General features: G+C 36.7%; 1 protein-coding gene across 6 annotated transcripts in view; it reads right to left on the bottom strand.

The window, feature by feature from the left end:
* FMN1 (formin 1) overlaps positions 1 to 27,055 on the bottom strand; it is a 209,676-nt gene that overhangs the window by 122,008 nt on the left and 60,613 nt on the right. For 4 of the 6 annotated variants that reach the window (XM_052782471.1, XM_052782469.1, XM_052782470.1 and 1 more), the window contains 3 exons: positions 25,842 to 25,959; positions 15,802 to 15,834; positions 4,269 to 4,330 (listed from right to left, as the gene is read on the bottom strand). In XM_052782471.1, coding sequence (XP_052638431.1) covers positions 4,269 to 4,330; positions 15,802 to 15,834; positions 25,842 to 25,959 — 213 coding nt within the window. The remainder of the gene's footprint in view (positions 1 to 4,268; positions 4,331 to 15,801; positions 15,835 to 25,841; positions 25,960 to 27,055) is intronic. The other 2 variants (XM_052782473.1, XM_052782475.1) reach the window with 1 other exon arrangement.

The raw sequence follows: 27,055 nt of genomic DNA, 5'->3' as shown, positions 1-27,055 counted from the left end.
TGTGATAACATAAAGATGGCAATATAAAATAAACACAATACTGTCATTCATCCTTCCTATCCAGTGATTGTTCTACATCCTTCAAGACTGCTATGTTTGCTGCAACTTCAACTGTCTACAGAATCAGCACCAACCTTTTCAAACTGGTGGTATGGGTAAAGCTCTGGTTGTACTCTGGGTATTCCATATGAAGTTTATAGGAAATGAACATAGGAGTAACAAATCTTATAGAATAAAAATCCATTAGGAATTTCATTCACATAGTCAAAGAAAAAAATAACTTCCAACAGAAACAGTACAGAAGCACAGGATGCTTTCTATTGCTAAAGAGTAAACAGATCTCTCCCTTATAAGCCACTATATACAGGTTTCAAGGGACAGATTCTGGATAACTTTGCTTGCTTTTACCTTCAGAGAACAGTTTAATAGTTTTTTGAGAACTTTCCCCTACACATACCTTCCAGGGCTGAAAAGCCTGAACAGCTCATTAGCTCAATAGATGGTTAAGAATTTTCTAGCCATTTTAAGAATAACAAAGAATAAAGGTCTCACTCCTAATCTTTTTCAGAGAAGGAATGATGATCAACCTTCTTCATAAATACAAGATACGGGATTTGGAACAGTTTGCAAAAGAGCTGGTTCAGAGAAATCTCTGTCTGTAGGTTCCTTCAGTGCATAGTAGAAAAATCACATTTAACCCAAGCATTTCCAATAGTTGGGATCCACCACCATATTCTTCTATTATACCATTAAAGAATAAAATGCAACAAGGTATTACATTAAATCACAAAACAATTTTACTTCCCTATACGTTCCCATATGAAATTTTATAATATAAAGTTCCATATGTATGCAGTAGTTCATATTTTTTTATCTTAAAATACATCTTTCCCTTCCTTCAAATAATGAAAAGCCACAAGAAAGAGAGTATACAGACAATGTCTGGCCTTCTCTAATGCATTCCATTTTTACCAGTGCAAATGCTGGTAACATAAACAATGAACAAAAATCATGACCCTTTGCTGTTATATTTAAATATTACAGACTGTAGCGATTTCTGGGAAAAGCAATAATTTTTAAATGAAACACAAAACCCAGGAAAAATTCCTTTGAAATTAAAGACAAAATAATAAAGGCTAACAACAGAGATACAGAGAAAAAAATTTTGTTCTTTAAAATGTTGGAACATCAAGGATGCAGGAGAAGGAACCTCTTAAAAGTAGACAGGCTATAAAAAAAGGGAGAAAAAAGTTTGAAATTACACCCTTTCATTTAGAAAACTACTAAAACTTTAGCAGTTTTACCAAAGCAGCAGGACCATGCAGCAGCATCTGACTCAAATTTCACCCACTATAAAAAATAATGCTGCAGTAAGATTCGACATTCTCTTCACAAAATGAGTAACTTAGTCTTGACCTTCTTTGCACACAGGACATATTAAGAATATAGGAATTCAGTATTTTCAGCCTAAATGTTTTTTAGATTATTAGTCTGGCACTATATAGAAGTTTTCATATGGCATTCTACATGTTCCAGAGAAATAAAGAGCTCCAAAACAACTATACAAACAAAAGGGATGCATCTATGATGGGTCACATTCTAGTACAAGGAATTCATTGTCAAGTACATACAGAGAAAGAACAGGAACACTACTCAGATGGTATAGCATTCAGAAGTCACAGAAGCACGTGATACTACAATTTATTCATCAGTACTATATATATATATATATTCATCAGTACTGTGTGCAGACTCTGTTTCAGGAAACCCTTAAAACCCTAATTACTGGAAATGGTATACTAGGGCAACATTTCTCAGCAATTTAGTCACTATGCATCTTTTATGAACCTGATGCCTTACACCAGGTTGGGCTGAGGTCCAAAAATCAAGCAGCACCCTGTTAAAGAAGGGGTATGGAGGCAGTGGTAGTAGAAGCAACATGGAAGAGACAATGAAGACACTCACTTGCCAAAAAACCCCAAATCAAAACAAAAAGCACCATACAGAAAGAAGGCATTACCCTTACACTCTGTATTTCTTACATGTGTTTTCTAAGCACCCACTGCTGGTCACTGCTGGAGACAAGATACTTGCTTCAACTGGCCTTTGGTATAGGAAGTTTTTATGTCCTTCAATATTTTAAAATGAAAAATCACATTATGTCTCAGGAATCATTAGTCTTAGAAACTTATAAACAGAACTCTGTGCAAGGTTGCCAGTAACTTATGAGTAACTTCAAAATAGAAATAAAAAAACATTGTTTGAATTATGTCTTGCATACAATAAACGTAAGTATTATTTTCCTGAATCAATTATTTTTCTGATCATCATGATGTAGATCTTACACTTCACTGCCATTACCTAAAAGGCTTATGAAACATTCGTATCACCTTTTCTGGTTTGCTTTTGGAACTACATAGTTTAAGCTAAAATAGTACCAAACATGAAAATAATTGTCAAATGCATGCAATACAAGAAAACATGATCTGTAGGACATTGCTGCAAAGAGTGCATAAGTCTTCTACTAATAATGGACAAAAAATACTTGCATTTTAGCTCATTTCTAATTATATTTACACACATATATAAAATGGTGAGATTTTATGGTCCTGAGAGCTACATCACAATTTCACTTTTCTGGAAACAACCCACTTATAATTTTCCTTACTACCAAACAAGATAACATATAAACACAATTAATCATTAAGACGTGATGATATTTGAGGAAAACTCAAATAATCCAGATAAAAAATAATAATCTGATTTAAAAGAGAATGTTTGTATCATTCAAAGTTATGAGCAGCAAATAAATGAATCTACTTTTCCTACAGTGTCTTTCAGACGTACTCTTATAGAAAACAAAATCTGCAAGATGAACATTCTTTTAATGAAAGATGAAATTGGAGATGTGTGATTTTTCATGCCAGCACCTGACTCCTCTGCCTCTACTGTTTCCAGGGTTGCTGCAGATGCACAAACACATTTTCCTCTCTCACTGAGGCTATGTATTGTCTGAAATACCCTCTCAAAATGAATAAATGCATCTACTGCTCTTGTGTGGGAGAGTTACGCTATTCTTTGTAAGAGTTCTAATTAATAATATTTATTGTACATTACTGTTACATTTACTTTAGTGCTACCTTGCATTTCGCTGTGCTGAATTTTAAGAGATGCTGCACACAACAGATACTCTTTCACTGTCCTGTCCACTCCACAAGCTGCTACCATCATTCCAGCCCTGTCTACTCAAAGACCTCACTGAGCTTTCTCAACTTCATAGGTTTTATGTCCATTATGCCCTGGCCTTTGTGCAGACACAGAGATATAAATACTCTGCACAATACAAATACTGTACTTGTACTAGCCTGATGATTGCTATATGTGATCTGCCTAATGACACAGTCGCTGTATCAATATATTGGATTATCTGACTCCCTGTGTTAGTAAATTTGGTTTTTTTCCATTCTATTTACCTTAATGATGACAAAGAAAATACGGAATGTTTTGTACTTGATGACTTGTATACTAAGTATTTAGCATATGGAACTGTATTAGAACACAGTGTAGCTATGCTTAAGAATATATCACAATTGGCGAGAAAAGGAAGATGCTGTTAATTTTTCTTTAAACTAGGACTGCTCAACAAATTAAGTTATAGTGCCATTTAAGTTCCTGCTTTTATGATAAAAACACTTCCTTGTAATATTTCACTTTGCTTAGCAGAGTCAATCATGCCAAGGGAAAGTGAGTTCTAACATTAAAATTCATTATTTCTGATTTTGACAATTAGACAGTTGGTCAAGTTTACACTTACAAAACCAGGCATCAATAAAGAGTGTTCAATACAAAATTTCAGAGACTCTCACAAATGGAACTACCATGCTTATTTTTAGTCTAAAATTACAGAAAACTGCTTCTACAGAAGTATGTTTCACTGAGAAAGAGTGAGTAGATAAATGCCAGTGCCTTAATATAATAAACAAATGTAAAAGTACTGCACTGCTGAGTTAGAGGGAAGAATTTAAGAGCACAACAATAAGCAAAACTACAAAGGGGAAACATGTAAAACTGCTTTTTGCCATCATATATGAGTGCATGTATGGATTTTAACTAGATTAATTTTAACTGAGTTGGCAGTCAACTGAAAACAACTTTTAGAAAGAAACAATTAAATTCTTAACATTTGATGGAAAGTATATGTTTGCACTACTTAAATCTGTAAAATGCACTAGAGTCAGGGACAGAAAAAAATCATTATAGAAGTATACCTTTAATGTTTCAATTTCTTCTTTGTGTTCCCTCTTTAAGTGCAAAATGGCAGCTTGGTACTCTGTAAAAATAAAAAAAAGTACATTCCATTAAAGTCAGAAAACAATGTGCCACCTTCAGCATAGTCTATTTCATACACCACCACTGGGTCCAGAATGCAGATGTAGGCTCTCGAATAAAAGACCTTTTACAATGGTGATGGAAAAGAAAATCTGAACACAGTAATTAGCATTATTTTCTAAGACCACATGACCAGATTTTCCATGGTGTTTCTGAGAGCAGAGGATAAAGCAAAGAGGTCTTCCATGCTGAGAAGGAAAATGGGGTGAAGATACATCAGACTGAAATAACAAGAGGAAATTTTAGTTTTGCTTAGCTTTGCACATAAATGTAGAGCTGATAAGATATTATGGCATACACGTGCATGCACACAGACACGTGAGCTCTAAAAAACATGCATTAAATACAATGATTTAAACTGAACTGTAAACATACAATCACTATACACAGGTGTCGTGGTTTAACCCTGGCCAGTAATTAAGCATGATGCAGCTGCTCGCTCACTCTGCCCCCCACAGTGGGATGGGGGAGAGAATCAGGAAAAAAACCAGTAAAACTCTCGGGTTGAGATAAGGACAGTTTAATAGGACAGTAAAGGAAGGGAGAATAATAATAACAACAACAATAATAGAATATACAAAACCAATTGATGCACAATACAATTGCTCACCACCTACTGACCGATGCCCAGCCAATCCCTGAGCCATAGTGCCCCCCAGCCAACTCCCCCAGTTTATATACTGGGCATGACATAATACGGTATGGAATACCCCTTTGGCTTGTTTGGGTCAACAGTCCTTGCTGTGTCCCCTCCCAGTTTCTTGTGCACTCCCAGCCTCTGCTGGCAGGGCAGCATGAGAAGCTGGAAAGTCCTTGACTTAGTATAAACACCGCTTAGCAAAAACTAAAACATCAGCATGTTATCAACATTATTCTCATCCTAAATCCAAAACACAGCGCTATACTGGCTACTAAGAAGAAAATTAACTTTATTCCAGCCAAAACCAGGCCAACAGGCAAATTGCATAAAAGGCAATCACAAATAGAAATGAAGACCTGGGAAAGTACCCAACAGCAAGAGATACAAAGAATTCCTGTCTTAATTGTATCCGATGAAGATTAATTACAGGGTTTAAGTACCTTCATAAGGTACTAAATAGCTCTTGCATTTAGTGAGAATGTAACAAAATCCAAAGGTGTAACAAAATTGAAAGCATGAAACTCAAAGCCAGAGAAATTTAAATCAGCAATGAAAAAATGAGGAGGCTGGGCATTGATTACACAGGTTTAGTGATGGCTGTAAGTGTTAAGGTGTAGATTTACCAAATGGACCTCTAGAACCTCGGTCTCATACTATGGTTTCCCTTAATCCATACCATGGCTACATTTGGCCAGATGAAGAAAGAGAAGACCCTTCATTACAGCTGTGTAATGATTTAAAAGACGCCTGTCTTCTGTAAGACATTGTCCCAGAAGCTACAGCCCTCCTAAACAAGCAACTGGAGTTCATTCCTAGACCATCAAAGCCCTGCTTCTATCTGCTTCCAAATCAAAATTAATCCAAAAGTGTATTTCCAGTTCCCTGGCTTGGCTTCTACTTTCTGAACTAAAAAAAGGAATCAAATTCTAATTTAAACAAGGATTGAAAATAGTCCAAAGACTTTAAATTTTACTGCCACTGTTTGTAGAATCCCCAGAAGAGTAGAACCAATAAGACAGCAATAGAACATCAAAACATGGACCAAAACACCAGACCAGTACAATACTCCAGTGCTTAGGTGCTTTTTTTTCTTTTTTTTTTTTCTTCTTTTTTTCTCTTGAGAGCACATGGAGAAAAAAGGAAAGGAAAGATAACTGGTCATCACCCTGAAATCTGTATGACGTGGAAGATTTTAATGCAAAGCCATTTTTTTCAAACACAGGTGAAGCTACATGCAAGTAGCTGAATAGATATACAAAATCAAAAGGAAAAGGGATTGATATTTTACAAGACACAAAATAAAAAACTTGGGTGATTCCAACTAGTAATAGTACCTATCTAAAGTCCTCCTTCTTCTCTAAACAGGCCTCTACTTAGAGCTTTCCAGCATGGAAAAATTGCCTGACTGCTCTGCTGGAATCACAACCGGTTAGGTCTACAGACTTTTAGATTTTCTGCTGTTAATTCCTTTGACTGGTTGATACTCCCTCTGGACACAGGCTATGCTTATCCATTCACCTAAAGAGGACTAACAAAAGAGCTGCCTCAGGTCCCCAGAAAAAGTTGTGACCCATCTGGCACCTCAGCTGGTTAAGCACTCAGTTTGCAGGGCATGAACCTTATGAACATCCTGACTTGAAGTTCAGCTCTTTAAGGTCACATGGTAACTGAAGCAAACAGCAGGCTTTGAAAATGCTGGTAACGATCAGTTCTTAGTTTGGCTAACAGAAGGATACAGATCTACAGATCTAAACAAAAGATCTACTTTCTATGTGGAATTGCCCAATGCTTAACATTCTTTGGGATTTGGGTAAGAGAGTCATAGTTCACATATGCTGACATAGACTTGCACTGGCACCAAAAGCAGATTTTTCACCATGTCTACCCATTCCCAACCCTCTGTTGCTTATTTTCTTATCTTGGTACAAATGTTTGTGCAGTCAGAGAATGATGGAAACCCCCCCCATGGATGAAACTTAATACAGCATAAAAAGTTAAAGAATTTTTTAAAAATTAAGTATATGCCATTTTTGTGACAGACATTTTGCAAGATACCATCATTTTAAGTTATTTAAGTTGGCATGTGTTTTTCATTACTTCTCCTAGCTGAAAGCTCCAAAATAAGTTCTAGAGATTGCTTTGTTTAATCTTTGTTCTAAAGCAGAAGATAGTGAGTAGCAATTCTTTTATGGTTCAGTTATTCTTTAAAAATATGCTTTAAAAGTACTAGTTTATAAGAATGTCGTGGTTTAACCCCAGCCAGCAACTAAACACCACGCAGCCGCTCACTCACTCCCCCCCCACCCAGTGGGATGGGGGAGAAAATCGGGAAAAGAAGCAAAACCCGTGGGTTGAGATAAGAACGGTTTAATAGAACAGAAAAGAAGAAACTAATAATAATGATAACACTAATAAAATGACAACAGCAATAATGAAAGGATTAGAATGTACAAATGATACGCAGTGCAATTGCTCACCACCCGCCGACCGACACCCAGCCAGTCCCCGAGCGGCGAATCCCTGCCCCCCACTTCCCCGTTCCTATACTGGATGGGACGTCACATGGTATGGAATACACCGTTGGCCAGTTTGGGTCAGGTGCCCTGGCTGTGTCCTGTGCCAACTTCTTGTGCCCCTCCAGCTTTCTCACTGGCTGGGCATGAGAAGCTGAAAAATCCTTGACATTAGTCTAAACACTACTGAGCAACAACTGAAAACATCAGTGTTATCAACATTCTTCGCTCTGAACTCAAAACATAGCACTGTACCAGCTACTAGGAAGACAGTTAACTCTATCCCAGCTGAAACCAGGACAAAGAATTAATAAGCTTAATTAATTACTTAAAACATTGCTACTGCAGAAAAGCAAGTGTATCATAAATCGATAGAGTGTAAAATACTTAATAGATTGTCTACTATGCAATAAACTGACATTCTACAGCATAAGCTTCTTTTGATTTCTTTTTTAACTAGAAGAAACTATCTATTGGATAGAAGCTGACACCCGGCAAAGTATCTTTTTAATTCTTCTCAAGCAAACATTTATTTTTGTGCGTTAAGATATTATAATGAAAAAGATATCACACCACAATTATAGTTTTGTGTAATATAAAGTAACTCATGTCCATTCCTTTCACATTTTTTGTGAAGTCACCTTAATTTGGTATAATTCTACATGGATAGTGAACATCCCAAGAAAATATCCTGCACACAGAAACGGCAATCTCAATCATTAAAACACTGAAGAACTTGACTAGAAAGAATAATCGCATCCATATAATTCCAAAAATCAGTTTCTGAACACACTGGCAACATAATAATGAAGTTTAATTATGCAATGGCATTAGGATGCTGCTTAGAACGGTAAAATCACAACAGCAAAGTAAACAATAATGACATGTTAATGTAAGGAACTGTATTGCGAACAAAATGTAAGTCATGCTTTAAATTACCAAGTTCTTAAATTCCATTCAACTCACTAAACAGATTCATCTAGACTACAGAAACAATCCAGAAATACAGTAAACTCTAAATTATCAATGAGTGATTTGTCTAGGTTACAAATCAACTATGCCAGAGTTTAAGAAATCTGATACAGTTCTGTGTGTAGCCAGACTGATTCTCACATAATCATTGTAACTCATCCAGCCTTATTAGTTAAGACACATGAACATATGTAGATAGTTCTCAGAGCCAGCTGAGATACAAGGTTGCAACTGAACTGTATGACCTCCCACTTCTTGGTGCTGCAATACCTTAAGGACCTTCAAGACCGACACGGAAATAAAGCTTCTAATCACAGAACCACAGAACGGCTGAGGCTGGAAGGGACCTCTGGAGGTCATCTGGTCCTACCTCCCCTTAGAGCTGGCTGCCCAGGACCATGTGCAGACAGCTTTGGAATGCTTCCATCCTCATACTCTCTGGGCAACCTGTGCCAGTGCTCAGTCACCCTCACAGTGAGAAAGTGTTTCCTGTTGTTTAGCTGGACCCTTCTGTGTTTCAGCGTGTGCTCACACTGGTCCCGTCACTGGGCACCACTGAAAAGAGCCTGGCTCCCTGTTCTTTACACCCTACGTTATATATCCAAGCTGATCTTGTGTCACAAGGTGACTTTTATTCCATGCCAGCACATCCCCTAGTTCGTGTAATGTCAGAGGGTTTGTATTTTCTGAGGTTTTAAGTCTTTCATTACGCTGGATAACAGAAGGATGATTGTACAAACATCCTGTTGTACTTGCCTGGTCTCCAAACAGCCTGCCAGGAAGACAGTGGCTGCAGGGCGTAAGTTAGCTATCCCTAATGTAGGTATTACTCTGAAGGGCTTTTGAAACAAACAAATCAGATACAAATCAGATGGCAAGTGCTCCTATCCTGAAAAATGACCACAAGCAAATTGGGATTTCATTACTGAGAAAAGAATTTAAAATGTTAGTCCTTTACATAAGGCAAGCAAGCAAAAAAGTAAACAATCTCACTGCACAGATTCAACTCCAACCAGCTCTAACTCCAAAAAAAAAATTAAAAAATGGCAAAAAGGTAGTAGTACTTTTCCAGTACGCTCTTCCAGCAACCTGATTTGCAATTCAGGAACTTTCTAAACCAGAGAAGTTGTTTGCATATTTAATAGTTTGCAAGTGGATTCCTCTTCCATGAATGTGCATTGCTGATTTTAAAACTCCTGCAAGCAGACAATGTCCCGCAGCAAAGAACTAATTGCACACTAGGTAAAGACCCTTTTGTTTATTTTGAATCTGCACCTGTTAGGTTCATTTGATGCCTCCAATTCCCGTGCTGGAAGAAACAGTGAATGACTGTTCACCATTTACCCATTTGCTGTTTCTTATGATTTGAGAGATCTCCAAATTGACTGACCCCCTTGACTGATTCTTCTCCAGTTGAAAGAATATTAGTCTACATAGGCTTTCCTCATAAGGAACATGTTCCATATTGTTGATCAGATTTGCTGTCCTTCCCTGAACCTTTCACAGTTCTACTGTAACCTTTCTGAGTTAACAAAACTAGAGTTTCCCACAAAATTCAAAATGTGGACATTTATACAATGGCATTATGATGATCTAGAAGATTTTATCTTCTATTCCTTTCCTACTACTTCCTACCACTTCAGTTGCTTTTTGATCACTACCAAGCACTGAACTGACATTTCCCAAGATCTATTTTAACATCAAGGTCTTGTTTTTAAAGAGTAATGATCAGATCAGAGTTCATTAATCTCTATATGTATTTAGGATTTTTTTCCTCAAGTGCACTTCTTAATAGTTCTATATTTTGGATTTCCTTTGCCATTTTATTGCATAGTACTTCAATCTTAGAATTTTTTTACCTTTTTTTTTTTAATTCTCATGACAAAAATTTGCATTCTGATGACAGAATGCTAAATTTGCATCTTTACTACTCTTACTAACTTCACATCAGCTGCAAGCTTCCGCTTCTCAAGTCACACTTCTCCAGTTCTTTTATGAATATGTGCAGAGTGTAGAGTGTTTGCACCTTCAGCAAGTTTGCTGGCAGTACAAAACTGGGAAGAGTGGCTCATAAGCTGGAGGCTCTTGCTGGTATTCAGAAGGACCTCGACAGGCTGGAGAAATGGGCTGACAGAAACTTCATGAAGTTCAACAAGGGGAAGTGCAAAGTCCTGCACCTGGGAAGGAACAACCCCAGGCACCAGGACGTGCTGGGCGCTAAATGGCTAGAAAGTAGCTTTGCACAAAAGGACCTGGGGGACACCAAGTTGAACATGAGCCAGCAACATGCCCTCGCAGCAAAGGCAGCTAACAGTGTCCTGGGCTGTGTTAGGAGGACTCTTGCCAGCAGGTCGAGGGAGGAGATCCTTCCCCTCTCTACTCAGCACTGGTGAGGCCACAGCTGGAGTGCTGCGTCTGGTTCTGGGCTCCCCAGGACAAGACATACATGGAGCTTTTTTAAATCTAGCTCCATATATGCATTGCAATGTTCACTGTACATTAAATGTTATCTCCTGTAAAATCATAACTGTCCTTTTTTTGTATTGTTTGAAACATTATTCTCTACTGTAGATAAATATAATTATGATTAAACTAAGAAAATTTGGAATAATTTCCATAATGAGTAAATATATTATACATTCCATTGACAAGAAAATAGATGTCTGATTTCTTGAAAATCTGAAGGAGACTGAGAAAATGTAAAATTAGTCACTTCCACTGGGTGGCAGTTCTGTACTCCATTAATAACATTTTTTTTTTTTTTTTTTTTTTTCTGAAGTCAAACTATAATTCACTAATTTATAGATATAGATATACTGTTCTTTTATTCTGGATGTGAACTTGTTATCTCATTAGTTTTTCATCTAGATTTTTACTTTAATACAGTTTTTTGTCTTACCTTTTTCCTAATGATTAGCTTGTTAAATTTTGTTTGATAGTAATATATACATTTGAAATTTCCTTGTTCAACTGTATGTTTTTAGAATGTGCTTGGGAAAAAAACCCTACAATTTCTGGATTGATCAACTAGACTAACGTCCTGATCCTGTTCTGCCACCCATAGATATAGTCAATATTAGAAAGTATCACAACTTTACTTCCAGTCACACTATATTTGGTTCAGCCTACACACAAGTGCTGGAAAAATTATAACTAGTGTTTTATCTGATCAGCATTGAACATTGCAAAGACAGAACCAGTGCAAATCTGGTAACATTCTTTCTTAGCTAACTTCCAGATTTGGTATCAGTCTCCTTCATGATTTTAAAGTATGTTGGCAATATGGATCATATAAAGGTAACATTGACAAAAAAGATACCAGTGTATCAGGAAAAGAAATCTGGATCTAAAAGCAAGGATTTTTAAATAATATTTTTGTTATCACAAGGTACTACAACATTTGAAATGCTCCAGTTAAAGCATGGAATTAACACCTACAACAAAGTAATGTGTTGCAAGAAGGAAATAAGATTGTGTTTTAACTAAATACCCACTGCAAGGAGGAAGCAACTCTGTGTCCTGTAATTGCATAGTAAGTAAACAGATAAGAGAATTATTGTGGAAGCACAATGGAAAAGCTGAAGAAGCAAACCCAAACAATTAAAAATGGGTGAATAATTAAGATGGACAAGAGGTGAACAAAGGGCCTAAAATGCTCTAAGATGGCAGAAATTGAATTCATTATAGAATCACAGACATCAACTGTGTGAAAACAACAGAGTATCATGTATTGTGAAACAGTGGACAAATGCCTGCAACCATTTATACATCACATCTGCTGGAGCAAAGAGTGTACAAATACACTAAAGAACATAAGGGGTGTACAGGTATGACAGCAGAAGGTTTTATTCACGTTCTCTTGAATAGCAATTTAAAAACAAAAGTACCTGGAACCCAAAAAGTTGACAGATACCAAAACTTACATATGGGGAAAAAGGTAAGGCAATAGAGAAAGGTTGCTTATTCTGATGTAAGTTATACAAAAAGGACATACTTTTTAATAGTTACTGTATTTTATAACTAGGAGTTTTAAACTTTAACACAAAATAATCTGAAACAAAGGAAGTCGTATTCAATATACTGGACTAATTTTTACAGCACTGTTTTCTAAAATTTTGGCCCTCAAAGCTAATCTTCCAAATAAAATGTATAACACAGGACTGCTCAAATCTACCCTTAATAATCATAAAACCCAAGTACCTAAAATAGCAGCATATTCTAGTATTATTAGGCCCTTGATACCTGAATGTGAATGAGTCCATCAGTACTTACTGCCCCAACTGTTCAGCTTTAGCATTTATCCTGACCTTCTAGGATAAACACGGTCTCCGGGCAATTCACCTGTAACTTCCGTGGGCGTGTTTGCGTCTATGGTTTCTACAGAGAAAGCTGAGCTAGGATATCGAGGTGTTAAGGATATTGAATAGAGGGTTTAGTTTGAGCTGGCTTCTTTAAAACACACAGAACTCCCAAATAATTACATCTCTAATCTTTTTAGTTACAAATTCAGAAGACCTTCAAAATCTGAAGCAAGAAGTTGTGTAGGCCAGAATTCCTTCACCTCAGAACCCCAGCTTTTTAGGGTAGACACGAGTGGTACGATTTTCTTTTTCTGTTCCACAAACAATTCTAAGACGTTGTTTACTTATGTGTTCCATTGGAAAGGAGGGAAAAAATATGAGATTTTTATGGCATGCGCAAACATAATAGCTTGCTCATTTGCCCAGTCTCCAGGCAGGCAGTAAATCACATGAGTGGCCTGTAACTCTAAATACCTAATACCTAAGTGTTTCCAGGACCTCCCCACCACCACCAGTGTCCTGTAAACGTAGGGCCTACTTTGAGTGAGGGAAATGGGAAATGCTAGCAATTGAATTGTCAGGGAGAGATGAGTCTGTCAGACCAGACACTTCAGAAGTCCACTTAATGACAGTTTATATGGACAATGTAACTTTCCTACCCCAAGATCGCTGATGGTATGTGCAGGGCAATTCTAACAAATTCCAATATAAGTTGCTTTAATCAATGCAAAATGCCTGAACACTGTTTTATTCCCTAAGAAGTATTCATGCAGCTGTAACAAACATGAGTGTACTCTCATTATGAAACTTCAAAGGGAATAGGACAGGGCGTCAAAGTCCTTTGGATTTATTTCTTCTAATGTGATGTCCACTTGCATCACCATCTAAATGGTAGAATTAAGGACTAACTTGTTCTTCAGTGTTTATCCCAAGAGTTTATCCTGGTCATAACATTTGTTTATAAGTCTTGTACAATAATCACATTGAATATTCACCAACAACACCTAGCATTCCTAACTCAACTACAAAAAAAGATCAAAAAAAAAGGAAACTATTCTTAATCCTTAGAAAGTTTTAACTCAGCAGATTGCTATACTGTAATTGTTTGAAAAGCATGAGAACAGGAAACTGCTTAATGATTAAACAAATAATGATCACCCATACACAGTGTAATGACAAGTTTCTTAACTTACAGAAATAAAGGAGAAGACAGGCTAGAGATACTGAGGCAATACATTACACTAAAAGGAGGACTCAGAAACAACTTCTTGTTTTTCACAAAGGGTGCTTTAATCACTAGGGAGTTGGTATTTCATCATTTGAGAATCTCATTAGGAAGCTTTTATTCAAATATTTATTTTAGCAAAAAAGGCAGACTGAAATTTCAGAGTACTTCATGTACGTTATGGATTATATAAACTCAATATCAAAAAAAGCAGCACACTTATAAAAAGTACACAGGTTCACCACCTTCATGACACCAGAATTAAACTAGTTGGTCTCCACCTAAAATACCACAAAACCCACCTGCTATCTCAGCTGTCATACAAGGACCCTCCAGAATATGTTGCTTCCTCTCATTCCCACATACAGGGAAAAATATAAATGCTTCGAAACATGCCTTAGTTATGTCAGTTACTTCAGCAAGCGATTGCAGATGTGACAAGTCGTTGTAGAAAAAAAGAGGAATGCTATCAGAAAATCCTCTTTTAAAATAAACTGAGTTCCAACTCAGCTTCAGTTAGTTATCACACATTCAATAATAATTCAGTAATTCGAAAGCACTGCTTCACAGGAGTTTCCAAGCCACAAGAGTTTGTACAAAATAAGTTCCTTAAGCTTCATTTGCAATCCAACAATGGCCAGGGCTCTGTGTGTCCTGCTCTTGGTGGGATACAAAACTGAGCAAGAAAATGCAGAAGGACACAGCAGGGGCTATATCTGAAATAAACTTCCATAAATGAGGTTAATATTGTTCATTCCCTTTCTTAAAGCACAATTAAATCCCCTTTTCCTTCAGAAGACATCCCTACTGATTCATTGCTAATGGCATTATCAGTTAGCATCTAATTAGCCCTCACACAGTTTTCAATGGGATTTTATTGTATTTCTTTGGCAGCGTTAAATGTGCTCTTGTTTTGAATCAGGACCAGTGTGTGTCCAAATACATCAAGATTATGGAAAAGTAAAAAGCCATCATCCCTTTAATCCTTCCAAACTGACTAGTACTAAACTAGTAAACAGGGCACATTCAGTTCTCATACAAAAAGCTTCAGTTCCCATTTTTGATATGCAATAATTATTCAAATCAGTTAAAGTATGCTGCTACAATATTTTTCATCATTTATTAATTCAACTCACCTTGTCTTTTGCTTAAATTTAGCTGTTACCTCAGTTTTATGTAAGATATACCTCACAGTAGAGGACCATAGCCCACCAACTCAGAAAGAACTTTTCCAGCTCAGTTTTCACTACACATACAGTCTTTGCTTCAAAGAGTTTTAGAATAAGCACCTGCCAGATTATAACAAGCCCAATTATTAGGCATATTAGATTATCTCTAAAATGGGTTACATTTACCTGGAGTTTGCTCGCAGACAAGAAAAAGGGCGGGGGGGGGGGGGGGAGAAGAAGAGAAAGTAATACACCAGTTCTCAATTGTGATGTTCTTCCATTCAGGCTTCAAATCTTAACTTTGCAAAAATTTCACACTCAGCATTGTGGGATGGATCTGACAGTCAAAGAAATCAACCTACATTCCGCTCACTTTAGTGGGATGGCGGCCACTGAAACTGAAGTAATGTAAGCTAGAATTCTGAAAACAGATTCTCATCTATATTACAGAACTTCTGTAGTCTTTATTAGGTACTGCACACTCTGCCTTTACTATTTTTATTCCATCAAGGAAAGGTAAATACTGCCTTTACAGTAACAAAAGAGACCAAAGACTAGACACAGACGGACAACATTACACTGTTCCACCCACCTGGTGGTCCCTCCTTGTAAAGCTTTAGGTGAGCTAGAGACAAAAGCATAAGTAAGAGTGTATTTAAGCTTCACGCAGGGACTTTATATTTTTACACTGATTAAATACATACCCTAGCAGGGAGTCTGGCAGACTCCCTGCTTTTTATTCATTACTACAAATACATACCTCATTCAGTATTTTCAGCTCCCATTTATATCATTTTGTCTTGCAAAAAATTATCAACTGCTTATGAATTGCTTAATTTCTTAAGTGTACCTAGATATCAGCACTGTCCATCAAATCAAATAGCAAGTATTTAAATAAATTTCTATCATGTAAAAAATCTCATGGATGTTCCTTAGTTAACAATAGGCCACATGCAGTAACACTATGAAAACAAACTTGCAAATATCTCTATAAAGCTCTTAGCTCGATAAGTATACAGAATTGCATATTGCACACAGTAGAATGATTAATAATTTATTTTATTCATTCCTCAAGATTTTCAATTGGAAATAACAATGGTGCTCACTCGTTGTCTTTTCATGTTGCTTGGTAAGGCAAGGAGAGCAATGCAGATCAGAAAGCTTAGCCTCTTCTGACAGATTCATTCCATACAATCTGATTAGAAGACACAAGTTTGGGGTGGGAACGCTTTCAGGAATTCCTTGTTTTGCTTTTTAAGTTGTTTCTAAAACATGCATTTTAAAAAAAAAAGATAGACTGTGCACTAATAGTGGCCGATGTATGACATATGCCACTGGGTGGCAGAAATAAAACATATAAGATATTACTAATGATTAGTAAAGTATGAGGCATGTGTCACTTTTGCAAAGAAAATACACACTATAGCATGCATAGAAATGCACAGAAAACCAAACATGAAATAAAATCTGGATGTTTTGGACAACCTATATAATTTATGCAGATGCTTAATGTATGTTCAGTTGTATAATCACGCAGAAATGATCTGAATACAGAGCAGCAATGTTTACGAACATACACAATATATGGTCATGTAAATCTTTATCATAACACTGATCAAGCTGCACTGTTCATCACCATTTCTAAAAGAAAAGGTACAAGTGTTCACTAGTAAATCTGGTGACCTGAAAATTTAACCTACAACTTTGGGAATATTGGATACAGTGGGTCACAGTGTTTCAAATGGCAATTTTCATTCTCCAAAACTGTTGCAAAAAGCAAGTATACACACTCAAATATTATTCAGTATTCTATTTGTGTTCAAAACTGTGCTGTGCAAAAATTACCTTTTCTTCTTTGATAATAAAACAACTTACCTACTTGAATAATTTTAAATAAAATCATATATGAAAACCTTTCCCACAGAGATGTCCATAACTCACATTTCAAATAGATGAGTTACTCCTCAAACTTTACATTAGCAGTTTAGGAACTTTCTCTACCATGATCTTAAAACTTCTAGTAGAAAGTAGAAGCTTTGAAGATAAATGACCTATATAGCCACTTCTGGTCATTACATTCATAATTTTCGTAAAAAGTCTTACCTATTAAACTCATGTGGAAACATGCAAAATAATGTTAACACAATTTAAAAGTAACTGGAGAATGAAAGCTGGAAAACTTGAGTGCAATCTACCTCTCTTGAGATGTACCACACCCTGTAGCATAAAGGAAATAATTAACTTTTAATTGAGCTGATTCATTAAATTTCAGAATAGTGATGGTTTCTTAATCTTTTCTCCCTCCTTGGTAACCCTTGGTCCCATCATTTTCAATATTCCCTTTTACTATAGTCTTTGTTTCCTCCTCCATTATTTCCCTATGTAGCTCTCCCCTTTAACCACCAGGTGTCAGAAGGGAATCTACTCACCACAGCTGCACCTTTTTTATTATTTATGTATTTACTTTTACAGGCACATTGATAGGACCTTCCAGGCTTTTTCAGGCTACAGTCCTAAAAAGCACCAAATGTTCAGGCTTTTCTTCCAATAAACATAGTCATGAGCAACTTTCAAAACATGTTATTTGTTCAGTCTTGGAATGGTGTTTATAAAATGTAATTTTCACACAGAAGTAACACTGGGAGAAATACAAACATTTATTTGAAATGCTACATGAATGCAACACTTTAAGTAGACAAATTGTGGCTTACAGATTTTTTACAAGATGATTGGTTAGTGAAGGCTCAAAGCTTAGGTTTATAAAAAGTTGACAGACTTCCTTAAACTTTCTGAACACCAGTTTGAACAAGTTTTGCATTTAAGCATGCTTTTAGAACTAGGAAATTAAAATTGATTTGTGCTTAAAGAAATTCTTAGAATTACCTATTTTTTAGGGATAGGGGATTGGCTAAAACAATACTGAATGTAGTTTTGACACATTATTCTAATCCTTCTTCCTTCACCCCATTCCACCTATCCCTTTACGTCCTCCTTTCTTTACTTCCCATTGAACCTGAACCGTTTTACAGCCCTGTAATTCAATACATATAAGGATGTCAATTCCCCAGATTGGGAAATGAGCAGATATCCTTCACTTCAACTTAATTTGGTTTTTTTTAGACTTTTAAGGAAGAACGCTCCAAGTCTAAAATTTCAATGATTTTCAGCACCTTAAAGATTCTGGTACAGTGAAAATATGTCAGATGTGAGGAAGAGAGACAGATGGAGAAGGACATGGGGAGAATAAACAGTCCTAAACAAGCCAACAGTCCAGTATCTAAATACTGTCTGGATATTGAAATAATACAGCAGATGTAAGAGTTAACTTACTACAGAAAATGAATTAACTTCACAACACTCATTGAATTCCCTGAGAACAACAAAACGATAACACAGAGAAGCAGCCTCCTGAAGGAAAATACCACAACCCCTTGATTGTCTGTTACGGAAATAAAGAAAATAGTCCTTATTCTTTCTGATTGCAAACCAGTATAAAGCACTATTCAGAAGCAGTCACCTGAGTAACTTATCTATTTGATCATTCCTCTCCTGTGAGAGGTTACAGCTACAGTTCATTTACCTGAGAGCAGAAATGAATAGCTTTGCTTATCACTTTCACCCTCCCAGGAAGGCAACATTAGGGGTACTGCTGCTGGGGACATTCAACATGATTTCTTTCTCAATAAATGTCCTACTTCATTTTTACAAAACCAATCTATTACAGGATCACATTCACCAATGCAATATGGTAAACAAATAACACCTTATCAGCAAACACAAGGAACAAATTTGTTACAGAATTTCTTTGATGAGTTACAGACTACCTATTTCATCTAGCACAAATTTAAAATACAAAGCACTTACTCTAGATCTATAACAGCTTTGCAATCACTGTATACTATATATAGTAAGCATATATTGAGAATGCATGCATACTATACCTGCAGTACAAGTGTATATTTATTCAAATGTGGGTGGGTATGTGGGTGAGTGTGCCTACACACACATGGGCACACCACTTCCCCAATATATTCTCAGCAATTCTCAAGTTTAGAACTGTTAACAAACTTAAAACATGGATATATACAAAACTAAGAAATGTAAAATAAATAGGGTTGTTTTTTTTACAGATAAGAGTATGTGTCTGTGCTGTAGCAGAGGGGGCAAACTTGGCAGGGGTGATACCGAATTTAATTAAAAAGAAAGCCAAAAAGCAGTTCTAAATCCAGGTGCAAATTTTCAGAAAGCATCAGGGTGTTCAGACTCAGCGTTTCATTTAGACTAGTATCTAAATCTCTCATGTTCAAAAGCTGGGCCAAACAGAACTTCAGATCATGTGTACAGTCAGACTGGAGAACAGGAAAGTGAATTCAGTAACACTCAGAGGCATTTCTGTTATACAAAGAGCCTCATGTATTTTGAAATAGAACCATGGAAATAAAATACAAAGTCATTCTTCTTGTGCTGTACACAATTGCTCTTTCACTGTGTTTCAATTATATAACAAGAGTCATCTTGTAAAACCCTGTGACTGTTTTGGGCCTTTGCAACATCACATTGGTAGGACCCACAGTGGTGCCTACATTTCAAAATAAAAACTACAGTAAAAGAAATAATTCACAGAACTTGCCTTCATTATATTCAGATAATAGATTAACCTTCTCACTAGGAAAAATGTAGTTTAAAAATCAAGTTGCTACTTTGAGTGGACCAAAGCTGTTCTGTATGTGAATTCTTAAGCACGCTGGTATCTACGCAGATGTAGGAATCCAGATATGGTTTTGTATAGTGTAAAACATGTCGTTGTCAGGCATCTGCTGCAATAGATTCATCCAGACTCAAAAACAATAGGTCTCCTAAAATTACTACGTTTCTATAGATGGTATGCATAATGGAAATAAAGCAGGGATTTTTATTGAAAAAGTGGACCATAACTCTTCTTCCCCCCCACCTTGTAATAATATAATCCTCAGTGTATAGGAAGGCATGAACATTTTATCATATGGCCGTAAGCACAGTTACCATACTGTGTTATTTTTTGCAGATTTAAGTTTAGGAATTAAGTATTCTTTTCCATTCTGCATCTCTATCTCATGCTAATAGCCTATAAACAGAAAAAGGAATTTAATTTGGCTTGAAAAATAGGTCAGGATTCTTATCCCAATTTTACGGATAGGTAAACTGAAGCTTGGAAAGGTCTCACAACTTTCCTGAAGTCATTCCAGAAGGCAGCAAAAGGGCTGGAAATGGAACACAAGCACCTTAAAAAATCTTCAGCATTAACAGGTGCCTATCTTTTTGTTCCTATCTCACAAGGCACAGTATGAATGACAGCATCAGCTAAGGTGGGGAGAGAAAAGCAAAGGAAGTTTCTGTTGCTTGCTTGTGTTTGAGGGTTTTTCTTTTAATATTTTCAAAGTAAATCTTAGCAGACAGGACTGCAAGATATCTGGAAAAGTGGCTGCTGTGTTGATCAGCACATGCACGACCCATTTGTCTGAGAATGTTGAGATTTCGAAGTAGTACTATGCTCAATACCTTCCAAATCCATAAAATTATAGCTTTAGTTGGCAGAAGTAAGGGGAGAAAATGTCACTGTTACTCTAGAGGAATATAATACGGCTACAGCAATCTGGCTTGTAATAAAAAAACTCAGCTTCTCAGTAACAAGCTACTGTATTTGCCAGAATATGAAACACTGACATAGCCAAATACACCTGTCAAGCTGCACAATAAATGCAGTAAAATGTAGTAAAATAATTTACAAAACCTTTATGCAGCCCACCTGCACTCTGAGGTCATATCAAATTGATCAGTGACCATTAAATCACAAAAACACTACCTTCAATCGATGCATAATATCCTGCTTGCTGTAGTTGTGCTTTATCTAATTCATTACAATAAAATGTATAATAGAATACCAGAACTAAACCCCAAATACCATACTGAAATTAAATAAACTGAAATTAATAAAAAAAAAAGTCATTTTTTCTAATTTTAAGATGAAACCAACTGTTAGCAGCGACTGTTACAACAACTTCCTTCAGGACACTAACGACATCAAGCATTCTGTCTTTTTAGAGACAAACACAAATTGTTCAAGGCCACAAAGGAAGTTTATGTTAAAGAAACATAAGAAATTACGTTCTTATCTCTCATCTCTTTGTTCACACCATTATGCCTTTCTTTCTCTCACATAAGCTGGTTATTCTCTGGATTTACATCATGACCATAAAGTGATTTTCTTGCAGGGAACCCAGACTATAGGGGACCAAGGCCTTAATATATTTGAGAATTGGCAATAAACCTCTGCCATTATTTTGTATTTCGTTCACCATTTATCTAGACACTTTTTGTAATACGACCTTTCTCAGTCACCTACTGATTTTCTTATCTACCCTGAAAATTGTGCTTACAGCATCACAGACTATTGTTACAGAAATTGTGGCAGAGACAGCATTACCTCACTGCAGATTTAAGGATGATGAATAGACAGACTGTGAGAAAACAGGGTTTTTTAATGTTAAATACAGACATTTGAAGTTACAAGAAAACATGTAATGAAAAAAAGCACTAAATGGATTAATGTTTCAACTTGATTTTTTTTTTTTAACATTTTCTCCAGCTGGAATGTCAAGTACTTCTCTCTTATCACTTTTTAAATTTCTGTTTTGCTTAAGCAAAAGACTAAACTCTGTTTTATATAAGAGAACTATGTTGATCCTTATGGTTAAAAATGAATTTTTAATAGGAATCACAGGAACTGTATATCTATACCACCTTAATGTGGAGACTGTTCTTGAAACATAAGTACTTTTATGAGCAGCAGAATTCATGTCTAAACTCCTCTTCTTGGGCATGAGAGGCTGTAAGTGCTGATCTAGTCATAAGCAGCAGCTGAGACATTCATTATATGTGGATTCTATGTGATCTAGTATCACAGATGAGTTTGCTCAGTATAGACATGAATTCGTCTCCTCTACCTGGCTAGGTATATTCACCATGTGTAACAGCTTACGCATCTACATTTCTATCACATTTAATGCTTAAAAAAATGGGAGAAATCTCTAAGAATTATGGAGGAAATAGAAACTTCTAATGAAAACAGAACAGAACTTTAGGACCAGAGAAATATGCACAGAAATGTCTTTGATTACATGGGAAATATTTCCATGGAATAAACCTATAACTATAAATTCAAATACACTTTTTCTAGTCTTCCAGGATATAAATGGTGTAATGTAATACAGACTTTCTGAACTTCAGCTATTTTAGACTGACACACTTCAAAGAAGTTCCAGTTTCTCTAGAGAACCATGTAAGCAGCTTGTGTTAATTACAGAGAGCCAGTTGACAACGCAGTCACTTGCTCTATGGAAACAGAGGAATTAAAGGATTAAGAAAACATAAGATATGCCAAAATATCGTAATATCATCCTTTTAATTCAAAATTTACAACTCAAGATTCGGGTGTTGGGGGTGACAATACTATGACTACACAAGATGTTATCAAAGGCATGAAAAAAACCTGTTGCAGAGTTATATTTGTTCACTAACTTCTTTCACTTCTAATATTCCTAACAGGCCTAGTCAGCCCCACACACGTGTTCCTTGTTATGTCCATTTGCTTTTCAGTTGGTTTCCCACACATCAAGCCAGACTATGAGCCTCAGGAGGGAGTCAGCTACTCCTCCAAGCTGCTATGAGTCACTGTGATGTCTGCTGCGTAGGCCAAATTAAGCCTGAATTTCTTGCTTCCACTAGGCAACAAGAACAATGAGGAAAAACATGGCAAGGAGGTGAGAAAAGATCAAAAAGGAATCCTCTCCCTCCATATCCCTACCTTCCTGTCATAGCTGCCATAGCGCATGGTGATGAAGGAAGTAAATCAAAGACTTGGTGCAGAATTGTAAGAAAGATTACAGTATTCCAACTTCCAAATTTTCAGTGTTACTTTAAATACTAATTTCTCATGACAAATGAAAAAATTATATGCTTCCTCATAAAATAAGTACAAAGACTTATGTCCACAGATTTATCCCTGGATGTGATCACACTTGTGACAGATGTATTTTGTTTAAACCTAAAATAAAGCTGTGCTAAATGAATACTTACCTAATAATTCAGCCTACTGTTATAGTTTGTATCTAGATTCCTATTGTTTTGGTAGATGAAACTCTTAATCACAGAAATTAAAACAGTAACATAAATCGCTGGCTGAAAGTTAAAACAAGTCACTTCAGCATTTTTTATGTTACAGGTAATCATCTATCCAGGAACATCAGTGGAAGAACACTGGAATCACAAACACCCCTGCCACACACAATTTTTTAACTCTATTCTGAAATCAAGAATTTTTCATTTGATCTTAGCCGTCAGGACAAGACACTGGGATAAGAAATAGGGTTTCAGGTTGAGACCAGTCAGTTTAACGGTGATCATTAACCTGCTTTGTATCATATTTTTAAGAAGCCCACTCTCTGGACGAGAAGTTCCTAAGATACTGGTGGCTGGGAGGGAATTTTGGATGGGAAGGGGCATGAGGAAAAATGGCAGTATACACATGCGCTTTGAAGGTAACAACCACTGTCAGAGAGAAGATACTGAATTTAGAAGTAATGCTGTATTGCCACTTTCATATTCATTAAAAAACCCACAAACCCTGCCCCCCAGCAATAAGACCAACATTGACTACAAACTGTTTTTTTAATTATATCAGCACTACTTATGAACAGTACCTTCCTTCTATGAACAGGAGACTGCATACATTCATTCCTGCGCATAGTGCTTTATAACAGTCAGTCTAGTACTCAGAAAAGCAGATGTAACTGATCCATATGCAACTTACAACTGCTTGCAGTGTCCTTGCTGCCAACAACTGCTTTCTGGGCATCCATGAACAGCTGAAAGAAACACAAACCTGCTGCTAATCACTGAGGTACACCTAAAACTCTACTGCACTTCTAACATATGCTGCAAATACAGTCTTTGCCTACTCCCTTTAAAAGCACCACTTCTGTCTCATCTGAGCTGAATCCCCAGCAGTTTGTTTTCATTCAAATGCCTCTCTCTGCCAGACACTGGAATGACTAATGAACTGCAGAATCTGGTCTGTATAAAAATTTGACTTAGCAAACTAACCATCAGCATGTTGATGACACTGCCACCCAAAATATCACAGTAACAAAAGAGTAACAATTTACATGGGCTCTAAGCCAGTCTGTCCTTCCTATTCAAATTTCAGGAAAGCATGACCTAATTTCTCCGCAAGTAGTAGAATCTGGAGCTTTTGTTAACTCAGTTTCCTCTCCTTTCTTTATTTCAGCATATGTTTTTGCCACAGATAATTACAGTCATTAGGAGAAAAAATATTTATTTGGGTAAAATTAAATACAGCAAGTATATAGCCTATAATAAGAATCTAAGAGTAACAGAAAGAGCCTGTAGCACTCCTTGTCAACAGCTGATTACCTGTCCTGGTCATCCAGTGATAGACTCCCACACCTCAGGCCTATCAAATGCACAGTAAATTCAATTCTGTCTGTATTAGGAACATGTTGTCCCTGTCAAAACCAAGTTTTCTGAATCTTCCAGCAACTTTTATGCTTCCAGTATCATGCCCACTTTATAAAAAAGGAAGATCAAGGCAGAGAAAACTGAGGAAAGAGGGAGAAAGAAGTAATACACTAAACAATACAAAACAGTAGATCTACTACTCCTATTTATTCTCTCTCATATACAAGGCCAAATGGATATCCACTGGAATTGGAAAGAACCATACAGCATTACCCTGTAAAATTTCTCACAGCAAGGTAGTATAAAAGCTTGGTTTTTAATTCCACTTAATCCTTTCTAGGTCGTATTTTCTAAAATCTCCAGGTACATGAAGAACAGATGGACTATTGCCTTTCATTTTGATATTTCAGACAATTCCACAGTTTATGACTAATTTCTGAGTAACAAGGACTTCCTGTTTTATATTTAAGAATACAAATTTGAAACAGAGTTGCAGTGGCTACAATAATCACTTTTTCCCTTGTAAATATGTTATGTAAGTATTTGTCTAAATAACAAAAAATTAAGAAATATTTTTCTGTGGAAAGCTTACCTGATAACTAGTTAGCATTGCGCTTCAGACATACCCTCTCATATATTTGTACAGGACAATATACATGGCTAGCTATAAAAGTGATCTGAGTGGATATGAGTATCCCTCTGTTTATAGACAAGTTGCAGTAATGGTGTTCATTACTTTTATTCTGGACGCTACCTGACGAAAATCTGCAGCCAGACTAGAGTCCGGCAGGTCACTGTCCCCTGCATTCTAAGGCAATGGAAAAGGCAGTCAGGTTTCCATTCATTCACTATTCTGTCACTCATTTGAACAGAATCCTATTAGAAATGGATAACCTGATTTATCAAAAAACCCACTTCTTTCCTCATGAATTTCTACAAGCAAGCATTTAGATTTCAACACAGATTTAGCCATTTACATTTAAAAATCAGATGCTTAATAACTAGCAGTAAACAACACATATAAGAAGATATTGTGACTTATCACCATCTCTGTATTAAGCAAGATTAAAAATGTCAGAAACTAATTTCTGCAAATGCTTCACCTCTTTGTTTTACCTGCTTCCGTGTACTTTAATCCTACTTTTACTTCTTCGTGCTTTGCTTTTGGTGGTGGCCAGACAGTCTGGAGTCTCCCTGGAGTCTTGTCATCTTGCTCTGAGGGACTCAGGTCAGGCTGTTAAAATTACGCAAGAAAAAATTAAAGTCTGCAGTATCAATTGAATCTAAAACAGCAACTGTCATGCTCAGCTCTACATGTGTACTCCAGAATGGTTATCTGCTTCATTCTACTGATTGAAACAGTGCTCAGTTGGTTGGAAGGGATACAAAGAAATCAGTGTAGAAAAATAATTCTGAGGAGGAAAGTAACATAATGCATGCGACATACGATGATGTGTTGAAACGGTTCACATCAGTGTGAAAAGCTGTCTATCCTTTGGTGAACCATAGCGGTGGTCAAGAACACTAGGGTTTTTTCCTGTATCTTTTTTTCAGAGTGAAAAGACCCATCTGTTCTCCTCTTACAAGTAAACATTAGTGCAATTCACCTAAGACATCATTTGACAATATAATTTTCTAGAAGCGAGCTAGTTCATGAAATTCCTGCCCCACCCCCAGCAGCTTGCTCAGTCCACATACCACGTAATACTGCCACATCAAAGTGCTGCTGCAGCTGTTAATGGGACTGCACTGTCAACTGGAATGCTAAAACAACCCTTTAAATGGGGACATGCCCCCCCCCAAAGTAAACAAGCATTCTTTTAGAGGTTTATGTTTTGGGTTTTTTTGTTTTTTTTTTACACCTCTAACATTTCTGTAATCTGATTTACAACATGCTACTACCAGTAATTCCATAGACACAACTGCAGCAACAGCAAAACCCTATATGAAAGTGTCCCCATAAATGGCCCACATGAGCAAGGAAAAAGGAAACGCAAGACCCTTTTACTCTGGCTTAGCCCTGAGAAAATGTACATTTGTACTAGACCGGACGTGAAGCAGACATTTATAAAAGCCACTCCTGCTGACTCCTGCGCTTTCTCCCTCACTGTGTGTGATGACAGCTTCCCAAATAGGTTTGCTGTAAGCCACACAAACGCTTACGCCAGCACAGCACAGGGAACGGTGTAAGCAGGAAGAAGCAAGCCAGGAATGGGAAGGGCACACACAGACTGCAATTGCTGTACATGCCACGGCCAACAAGTACATCTTTTCTCCTCCCCATAGGTAATTTACTACAAACTGGTATTATCGGTCTACCCAGGTGTCAG

The sequence above is a fragment of the Harpia harpyja genome, chromosome 3, assembly GCF_026419915.1.
Source record: "Harpia harpyja isolate bHarHar1 chromosome 3, bHarHar1 primary haplotype, whole genome shotgun sequence".
Lineage (NCBI taxonomy): Eukaryota > Metazoa > Chordata > Aves > Accipitriformes > Accipitridae > Harpia > Harpia harpyja.
This window is presented reverse-complemented; position numbering and strand designations above follow the sequence as displayed.